We start from the raw sequence: 10,622 nt of genomic DNA on the forward strand, positions 1-10,622 counted from the left end.
TTGTTGATGATGTGATTTGGGCAGGAAGCACTACCTTCACAAATACTATATCAAAGCTAAAGGGCATCTTCAGGACCAGCAGCGAACACGTACAACACTTCAAATACATTGGCATTAATCTCAACCAACACGAGGATGGAACTATTACCATCAGTCAAAATGATTACGTCACAGAATTGGAACCAATCACTCTAGAATCAGAGAGAATGAAGTGCGTAAACGATGATCCAATCAATGAAATTGAAAGGACTAAATTGAGGCAAACACTTGGTAAGCTCAATTGGTTGGCATGTATGTCAAGACCAGAAATCAGCTTCACGGTAAGCGATTTGTCATCAAGAACAAGAACAGCCACAATATCTGACATCAAACTTGTTAACAAGACGATAAAGTTCGTAAAAGCTCACACCTGTCACATGACGGTGCCAAAACTGAATTTGAATAGCTTGAGCATCAAGGTATTCACTGACGCCAGCTTTAACAACATTGAAGGTGGTCAAAGTCAAGGTGGCTACATTGTCTTCTTAACTGATGGCTCAGGAAAATCATCACCGATTTCCTGGAGCTCAAACAAGGTTCGTCGAGTAGTCCGATCAACTCTTGCAGCCGAGACACTAGCTTCTGTAGATGGTGCAGACGCAGCGTTTTTCTTGGCAAAAATGATTAAAGAATTCTTGTCCAAGACACCAGAAGTTGTCTGCCTAACTGATAGCAGATCACTCTTTGAATGTGCCGGTTCAACAAAGGCTGTGACTGACAGACGACTCCGTGTAGAGATAAACGCTCTACGTCAAATGATCAATACTGACGAAATCATCCTGCAATGGATTGGCGGAAGTCATCAACTGGCCAACGTTCTGACAAAGAAAGGCGCATCCCCCTTTTCCCTAATGGAAGTGCTTGAATCAGGGGATTCGACATCGGTCGTAATTAATGGTGAACAATAACCACATCACCATTGTTCGTGTTAAAACAAAAACAAAAAAAAACAAAAAACAAAAACAACGGGTAGAAGTTATCACGCTATAAGTGTTAGACATTTGATACGATAGACATTTGATACGATAGACATTTGAGATTGAAGAGCCATCCGAGATTGAAGAGACATTCACTTTCAGGAAACAGCAAACCGTGAGACTGTGGCCTGATATTTTGTGAATGTAATTGACATGGTTCAAGAATTACTATCGGTTCAAGGACAATTAAAGAAAAGAAGAAAAGAAAGCAGATTGATACTTTTACCTTTAGACTATCAATAAACTAACTAAATAATAGCTGTGGAGGAGCTTGGAATTATACAAGTGAAATTGTACATTGTTTGTTTTATGGTTTCATTGTTGGAGTTATTTATATTGAAGTCGTGTTATATTGTTTTATGGTTAAACGTTACTCGTGTTGTGGAGTTAATAATCGTTAATTGTTTTATTGGAGAAATATTGTTTATTGTTTTGTTGGAGATATTGTTTTATGGTTACCAACAACAAGGTAACTTACTTCAATTTTCATAATGGAAGCAATATTACATCACTACTCTGATCATAATGTCTTATCCAATTGTTCTGCAAGTTCATTTTCATCAAATGTTGTAGAGGACACAGGCTTGGGAATATCCACACTTCCACTAGCCTGCGATACCAGTTCTTGTTCCGAGTCATCAGTATCTAGTGCGAGATCAGATTGGCTTTTCTCTTTTATTTTTTCTGATGAAGTTAAGTCTGTGTCTGATTTACTTGAATCTAAATTTTGTGATTCAGAAGAGGTTGTGCATGAACTGACTTTTAGTCCTGCCACACCTTTACGATCAACACCAATTCGGTCTCTCTTGATGCGACGCCGGCGAGTCGGATGTGATTTACGAAATTGAACCATGTCACCAAAATCAACGAAATATGAAAAACCAGAGATAAGAAGTTCACAAGAGCGAGCCTCTGTTTTAAATGCTTCTTCTAAAGTAACCTGTGCTCTTTCATCGTATTCCCACCAACCGTTTCGACCCTCATAAAACCAATTATATTTTTCAGTGATTTCTATTGATGTTGAAGAGGTTAGAGATGCTTCTCCATTCTTGATTTTAACCTGAAAGGAAAATTTCCCAAATTTAATTTTGATTACAAAATATGTGAAGGGAATGAATTAAATAATAGCAGTGAAAAAAACTTTCCAAAAATATCCATTTGAAGCTTGAGTTGAAAAAAAGAATAAAGAAAACTAAAAAACTTGATAAAGCTATATTATTTCTACAAAATATACTGGATGTCTAATAACAAAAAAGTGTTTATATTGAACAAAATCTAAGGCAAAGTTTGATCCTTGGTACTATTTCGGATTTAAAAAAGCCAGCAGCAACAGCGTATGTGCCTGCCATTTTCTGACGTTAAAAATCAAAACATTATTAAAGTATAAAACTTTAGAATCTTTAAGTGATTTTTTCATGTTTCAAGGGCTAAAGTGACACATAAAATTATTTTTATTTATAGTAGGTCCACATCAGTAAATTTTCAATTGCATTTTGTACAGACCTTCATTACCAAATAGAGTAATAACAATAATAATAACTAAAGGCAGGGAATCAGTATTCAGAATCTAAAGAATACCTACCACAACTGGATTTTGAAAGTATTCAAAAGGTACTTCACTTCGACATAGAGCACATCGTTTGCTTCGATACACAAATCCTTTCAAACAAAGGAAACAAAAGACGTGTAGACAGGGTGTTTGAACTGGTTGTAAACATGGCTGTAGACACACAGGACATTCTGGATGTGTTTCTAACCAAACTGTCTCCATATCTAAAAAAGGAAACCAAAGAAAAATATGTAGATTTGTTTTGGATTATGGGGCCACTCATTGTAAGAGAGGTACAGCATTGCCTGGATTTAGTGCATTTAGTACATTTCATGCTCCTGATCCTGGTTCAAAACAGCAGTAATATAGCCTAATAAGGATGTTGCATTTATAATCTCAAAAAATCTTTTATTTGTGACATGTTATTGACTAATCAAATTGCCTGATAAAAGAAGCGATCCAGATTACCAAATATCTTCATAAAGAATAAGCAATGGGTGAATGGTTTATCTGAACGCTATCCCTTTTCCGTAGCTTCGTGTAGTCAACTATCTCGTCTGCAAAGTTAGCTGGGGAAAAACTGTGTGTTTCCATTTCAAGAAATGACACAAGCAATCAACAAAAGAAACCAATAAAAGATGACAGAGAAAAGCGGGAAAAAATGAGTGTTTCCAATAGTCATTTAGGAGAACGCAGCGATTTTTGAATAGCTAATTACTCCACATAAGTTACCTAGATAATTTGTTATTCAATAGACCATTGCGTTCTCCTAAACGACTATCTTGGGGATTTGCAAAACTTAAAAACTAAGTTAACCGGTTTCTTGAGCTTTCGCTATGGTATATATAAAGACTCCACGGATTGGCAAACATGAAGAAATCGAAAAAATAAAAATACACCCCTGGAAAGTAGATTGTTTTATTTTGTTCAATCGCAAACACTAGTGAAGGCGCCAAATATTTTGTTTTATTTTGCTCACTCAAACAATTGCCGTGTGATTGTTTAAAAAGAAGTATCCAATCGAATGAAGGTAAAGTGCTTGCATCTAATCAGAAATAATTCTTTGAAAAAATAACGCTTGCATCAAATTCCCACTTTTGTTTAGAGAACTATTATAAGAAAGAATTCAATCCTTGGAATCAATGATTGAAACAAATGAAGTTATTATGACTGTTTGTCATTATCAAAAAGCCATTAATGTAAAAAATTAGGGCCAGTCATTAAAACCTTCATCATTTAAAAGAAGGAGGCTTTCCGATGGAGCCACCAAGAAGAAGAGACCACTTTCGTTTTTATTGCAGATTTCAATATATAATAATACAATGCATGGGAAATATTCTATCAATGTGCATTATGTTCAAATATATAAAGCATTGTACTGTATTGTTGGAATAGGAAAGAGAAAAGAAGTAAGTTTAGCCTAGCCTAATTGTCAGGGGGCGTTAAAAGAATATGAGGGTTTATTTATATAAAAAACAAAGCACATGGTTTTTCCAAGCTGAAAGTAGTTATGAGTATTAGAGTGTTTTTTATAACACATCTTATTCAGTAGGTTTAGTAATAGAAGGTTTTATCATAAACATTTTAAAGACCAGATAGTTGCTATGCAGGAATTAGACAAGGTATTTTGGCATTACACGAAGTTATGGTATTTTCATTTCTGGAGCTTTTGCAAAAACAAAAGAAAAAAGGCATACAGGAAAAGTGGGAGCCGGGAGGCAGGAGGCTGAAAACGAAAGTGGGAGACGGGAGGCTGAAAACGAAAGCTGGGAGGCGGGAGTTGGGAGGCTGAAATCGAAGGTGGGAGGCTAAAAATGAATAGACAAAAGGCCGAAAGTGAGAACTAAGTTGCAAAGATAAACAAAACCTTGTGAAGATAAACAAAGACAAAGGTTTAAAAAGCACTCTCACGAGTTCCGTATCGTTTGTTAGTATACGCTTTTTCAATATAATAAGGAACCTTAACTTGGCTCCGAGCTAGCTCCGAGCCTAGAGTCCCTTATTTTTCCAGATAATTTCACTCTCAATGTTCCTTATCGAGTACTTTATTTAGTTAGCTGTTGAAGGGGGGGATGATCACATTGAAAAATTAAAGCATGTTGCCTTAGTCATTCAGACAAAATCGCACGGATTTGCCTTGGTGTTACGTGCATGTTTTTGAGTAATCTATATAATTGATCAGTTAGCCTAGCCCGTGAGGTCTGTTCACCCGTATATGTAGTAGTGTCTTTTATAAACATTTTCAAATTTCGTATTTTCATTGCTAGCGTGCCGGACTCAGAATCAGTGACAAGAGACTTTGGTGGTTCGAGCTGGGGTCTAATCTACAGTTTTGAAAAAAAAATCTAAGTCGCAAGGCGTTCTAAGCATTTAGCTACATTTCACTCTTGATGTCTTCAAGTTAGTCTTTATATAATTATTGGAAATACAGTACGCCCAATGTCAATTTTCAGGAGAGGACTTGAGGTTTGTTTCATGGCTCCGCCCCCCCCACTTATTTGGGGGGGGGTGTAAATCTCAAATTGGCTTAAAAGTGGGTGGGAGCTGTCTCATTTTTTAAACTCAGGGGGGACCTAAAAAAGTGGGGGGAGCTGAAGGGCTACACTAAAGTTCTGGGGGGCTAATTAGGAAACTGTAAAATACCCCCTCACTATTGTTTTGGTTAATAAGTTAAGGATTTTTCTATTGAATTTATTATCTCTTACATTCTATCAAAATGTAGGCAAAAATGGCAGATTTCCACCCTTAAAATTCCAAAATTTTCTCGTTGCCCAACCATGGTGGGCAACATTTATTTAAATTTTCAATTTGGACCCCCAATTTTTTTTAACCCCGCATTTTTATGATGTACATGAATTCTTTCTTCTCTTCCTCAGTTGGTTGACGTCCCATGTTGATACGTAAAAAAACTAGTAATAGTACTACCAGAAATGACAGTAGCTTTTTTTGCTGGGACCTGAACCTTGAAAGCAATTTTTGCAGGGACCTGAACCTTTATATTTCAACTGGGACCTGAACCTTACTGAAAAGTGGGGGGACCTAAATCGTAGGGGGGGACCTAAATTTGTTGGGGGGACCTAGAACCCCATTCGGAGCCATGTGTTTACATCAGAGGAAAGCCCATTCTATTTGATTGTTAAGGCCGCTACCCACTCAGCATTTTATGGTCGGCGAGCAAGGAACGCGGCTTATTTATTGCATGAATTACATAAATTAAGCCTTCAAAGGCTGTCGCTTTGAGCGCAACAAGAGTTGAAACTTTTCACCTTTTTTTGCTGAGCTGTGCAGCTTCTCTATTGTTCTTTTTTAATTAGCCAATCAGAAGAGACATTTAACTTTCTTGTACCGTGTGCAAAAGAATTTCAATAAAAGAAAGAAGAAAAAATGTATCGATGTTGATGGCTTGTTGATTCTTTAAAGAAAAAAGATAACAGGTATATATAGCTTTTTCTAATCCTGGAATATCGAGGTTCCAGCTTCCAGTTCTATTAACAAAAAACGAGTGTGTAACTTGCCGCGCGAGGGACATCAAACGCTCCATCGTTTTGCCACTAATTTGGTCTTCTTCATTCCAGACATTCGCGTGTGTTCCACAACAGATTTTTTTCATATTTCAATTTAAAACAAGCCTACTCGGTGCGAAAGAGAAATTGTGTATTTTTTAATACGTTGTTCATTAATTCAAATCAAATGACTTTGGAGGTTCAAATCTTTAAGAGAAAACGCGTAAATGCACAAGCGTCCAAACACAGATATAAAAAAAAGTCTGTTCTTCCGTTCTTCTTGTGAGATCTGTACCGTAACTTGGTCTTATGTCGAGACCCCTCCTCTAATTCCGACACCCTTTTTATCAGCTGAAATTTATAGAAAGGTTGAAACTGTTTTTCTTGCTTAGTGGTCAGAGAGGATAATCCTTTTTCAATCAGTGATTCAAGCTTTCATATTATTCCTTTCTCTAAAGAAGGGTGTCGGAATTAGATGAGAGATGTCAATATTAGACCAACTTTGACATGTCAATAATAACAAACGCTGGAAAAAAGTCTTTGTAGAAAAAAAAACACAAAAGATGGCATCAAAGATATGATGAGCAGCGTGAGTGTGATTAAATTGTTATTACTTCTTTAAATTAAGTACTTTTGAAATGCTTTAAAAATACATTTGGTTGTGATTATGGGGTGGTCAAAGTTTGATTGATAAACTTGGTTGAAGTATCAAAACAAGCTTGTTGTCAAAGAGATTTAAACAGTAACTGAAAATACAGTCCAGAAATCAACCAACCATATCCCCTCTAAGATTTGACCAATTGTCCCAATTCAAAGTTAGAGCAGTTGACGGTAATTATCCAACATCATGACATTGTGTTGAGCAAGAGTTAAAAGACATATATAATACTAGCATCCAATGCATGTCAAAGATTACGGCTGTGGTGAAGTCGCTTTATCATAATTTATTTTGACTTTGAAAAAAGTCAAAAGTTAACAACGGCCAACACATGAAAAAAGGCAGAAACCAAGGCAAAAAAACAACCTTATCTAAGAAAAGTCGATTTCTAAAAATCTTGGGAGTGAAAAGGTTAAAGTATTTAAACACATACCCTTGTCATGACCCAGTTGATGGTCTGTTGATAAATTTTCAGATTTTTCTACCTTCGAATTTTCCGCCATTTTGAAAGTTGAATGTTTTTGTTTACAGCTTGAAGCTCCGGATGAAAAGATAAAAGTAAGGAGAACGGTATACCCGGTAACCGGTCACGATCGTTTTTAGCCGCCAAACAAAAAAGACGCCCGAAAAAATATTACCTATCGAACCTATTTCAGGCCTATGTCGCCCACTCAGCAATTTCAACAATGTTGGAGGACTATATATGCTATAATTCAAAAACAACTCACGTAGTCAAAGCGCAAACCTAAGTTTACAAATCGCAAACCCAAGTTTTAAAGTACAAACCCAACCTCGTCCCCGTGTATCCCAGGCTTTATTTACGTTACTACTGATTGACGCCAGAGAATATTATCTAGCGCTATCAGTAAGCATCAAAAAGCTGATAATGCGCAGGGAACGAGGTTGGTACAAACCTAGGTTACTTTTAAAGCATAAACCTAGGCTCTAGAATAATTTCGGCACTTTGAGTATTTCTTCAAATTCTTTTGTTCATATATGGTTGGGAATATTATTCTTCTCTTGAATAAAACTTTTTGCTGAGTTGGATTTAATTCGATTTTATTGAGTTAGCTTGGTGCCCCCAGCGGTTTGCATGAATGCGTGAATTTGGAAATGAAATCGTGTTATTGCATGAATTGAAGGTCTACTGGGGAGGCCTCCTTGATGCTATAGGACCTATAGATAGACTCTTTTACACAATTTACATAAGTAAGATTTATATTTATATAAGAACACATTGGGGTAACTGTCAGACGGGAGTTTTATACACGACGAGCGTCCCCTATATCAAAACATATCAGAAGGGATGCGTGCAGCCTAATAAGAATGATGAGGCTTCTTAGTACGTTTATTTATGATTTTGATAGCAGTGCTCACCAATTCAATTGTATCAAGTCCGTCAGTGAAAACAAAAAACAGATCCGGCGGAAGCTAGGAGACCTGCGATACTTCAGCCTCACCACTTTTGAGCAAATGAGATTTTTTATCTCGAATTCCTAGCGAATTTTATCTCATTTTGAGCCTTCAGCCTCCCCCCCTCGATTTTTACGGTTTGTTCTACCTGGCCTGAATGTGATACACCTATGATGATATGATATGAGTTCTTTTTAGTAAATTTTTTCTCCGTTGCAATTGAGACAGACTTTAGTTCGTTTCTTTATGATTCTGATAGCACTTGCCAATTAAAGACATTAAATAGAATCACATCCATCAGTAAAATAGAAAAAAGTGGTGCAAGTTGCTCTGGGTACGACATTAAAAGGACCACCGTAAGAGGAGCATAGGGTCATAGCTAATGATAATCATGTGACATGACGATATGAGTTCTTTTTAGCAAAATTAATAAAATGCTGATCCTTTATTTGTCAAATAATTCAAAGAAAGTTCCATAAAGCAATCATTTATACTGATAAAACATCTCCGGAGGAGTGCAACCCTTTTAAGAAGAAGTGTCTAGAATATCAAATGATGTATAAAGCTCTCCCTCGCTATGCTTTTAATTGATTTCTCATCATGGGATAAGTGGTTGTTATGTCATCAAAACATTAGAAAGATCACGAGGTTGTCATGCTTGTCAAACAGTGTGGTTTCCCTGTATAAAGTTTGTGTTTTGATGAACTTTTTTTCGTTGTCATATTCTAGGTTGAACACACAAGGATACAAACATGTTACGATTTTTAGTTCTTGCAAGCGCTTTGGTAGCTTTATCCTTGGCTGCAGAATCCAAGAAAAATGAATGCCATAAAGGTCCATCGTACTGGTGTCAAAATGACGTCATTGCAACTAAATGTGGTGTAAAGTCTTTCTGTAATATCATCAAGGATGGTAAGATTCGGTTCCACCCATCAGTACCAAAGAAGACAGTCGAAGTTGGACCACCTCCAGTTAATGTGTCTTTCTACTACGAATCGTTATGTCCAGGATGTCGTGGAGTATGGCGTGATCAATTATACCCAACCTACCAAAAACTTGCCAGCTCAGGAATCGTCAACTTTGAATTTATCCCATATGGTAATGCACAAGAACAACCGTACGGTAGCTCATGGTACTTCACTTGCCAACATGGATCGGCTGAATGCTTAGGTAAGATTTATTGAATTTTCTTAAAGGCTGCTCAGATTACACAATATGTTGACGAAAAATATTCGACAACATAGTTTTTGCTAACCGTAATGTAATATCCCTCAAGCTGACAGCATATTTTGTAGTGTATGTATTCCCTTAAAATGATTTTCAAACCGTTAGCACCAAGAGTTTGCGTCTGTAATTTTCTTTTACTCGTCCAGTAATCCATAATCTTTGAAAGTTTCCAAATGCAGTACTTACCATTAATATCAAAATTATGACGTATTTGATCATACAAATTCAATTGAAAAAGAAATCTTCAAAACCGAGTTTATCGTGTAAATCAAACCTATCCTCTTCATTATAGGAAACCTCATCGAGACATGTGCAATCCATTACAATCCAGATGCATCCAAAATCATCCCTTTCTTACATTGCTTAGAAGAATACGGCCCAACACAAACCAACGCTCAATACTGTGCTGGAATTGCTAAAATCGATTATAATACAATCTACACGTGCTCCGAAGGCGATGAAGGCAAGCAATTAGAACATCGAATGGCCCTCAAAACAGAGGCTTTGAACCCACCACATCAGTACGTTCCTTGGTTAACCATGAATGGTCAACACACCACTGCTATTCAAAATGGACTGAGTAGTAACATGTTAGCAACCATTTGCAATGCATATACTGGTGCTAAGCCAGCTGCTTGCTCCCAAGCCAAGCAAACAATCTGTGTCAAAAAACATTAGGTTTTGAAAATAAAATTTAGAGGATGGATAAGATAAGAGGAGTTCGAAATTTATGTCTTATTACGTTTTGAGCTCCCTATCAAGATCTACCTACCTCTGCATACTGTAAATAGACTTTTATGATATTTTAGGGAATTTTTTCATGATATTTTGTTATATAGGGAAAAACTTACAATTTTAAAAATAAAGCACATTTCAAATTTAAAACGAGAAAAATAGAATGTGATTGAATTATTTCGATTTTGTCTTTACCAGACCCTTTTACTTTTAAACCACTTTTTTCTTAAAATTTCTCAAATTTATACTCAAGAAGAACTGTTTCACAATTTCTTTAATGACATAAGCGCAAAGGTAAAGCATTTGGACACCCCTGTCTCACAGCCCCCGGTGAAACTTTTTCCTCAGTGGGGATAATAATTCCTATTGAAATCTCAATTGGGATAGAAATTCTATTGTTCAAAGGTTACAAAAACCAGTGGGGATGGTTTTGGAGTGCAATCTTTAAACATTTAATTTCGAGTGGAGATGAAATATAAGTCAATTTCCCAGTGGGGCTGAAATTCCAGGTTTTTTTCTTA

General features: G+C 36.5%; 2 protein-coding genes across 2 annotated transcripts; one reads left to right on the plus strand and one right to left on the minus strand.

The window, feature by feature from the left end:
• Nucleotides 1–1,505: 1,505 nt before the first annotated feature.
• LOC136800196 (E3 ubiquitin-protein ligase rnf146-like) lies at nucleotides 1,506–7,271 on the minus strand. Its single transcript, XM_067056818.1, has 3 exons — nucleotides 7,160–7,271; nucleotides 2,599–2,789; nucleotides 1,506–2,076 (listed from the first exon to the last, which is right to left on the minus strand). The coding sequence occupies exons 1-3, from the start codon at nucleotides 7,227–7,229 to the stop codon at nucleotides 1,537–1,539; spliced, it is 801 nt and encodes a 266-aa protein (XP_066912919.1). The 5' UTR covers nucleotides 7,230–7,271; the 3' UTR covers nucleotides 1,506–1,536.
• Nucleotides 7,272–8,773: 1,502 nt separating this feature from the next.
• Nucleotides 8,774–10,278, plus strand: LOC136800197 (gamma-interferon-inducible lysosomal thiol reductase-like). The gene is made up of 2 exons (XM_067056819.1): nucleotides 8,774–9,309; nucleotides 9,659–10,278. The coding sequence occupies exons 1-2, from the start codon at nucleotides 8,892–8,894 to the stop codon at nucleotides 10,042–10,044; spliced, it is 804 nt and encodes a 267-aa protein (XP_066912920.1). The 5' UTR covers nucleotides 8,774–8,891; the 3' UTR covers nucleotides 10,045–10,278.
• The last annotated feature ends 344 nt before the right edge of the window (nucleotides 10,279–10,622 follow it).

The sequence above is a fragment of the Clytia hemisphaerica genome, unplaced genomic scaffold (genome assembly GCF_902728285.1).
Source record: "Clytia hemisphaerica strain Z4C2 unplaced genomic scaffold, Clytia hemisphaerica genome assembly, whole genome shotgun sequence".
Lineage (NCBI taxonomy): Eukaryota > Metazoa > Cnidaria > Hydrozoa > Leptothecata > Clytiidae > Clytia > Clytia hemisphaerica.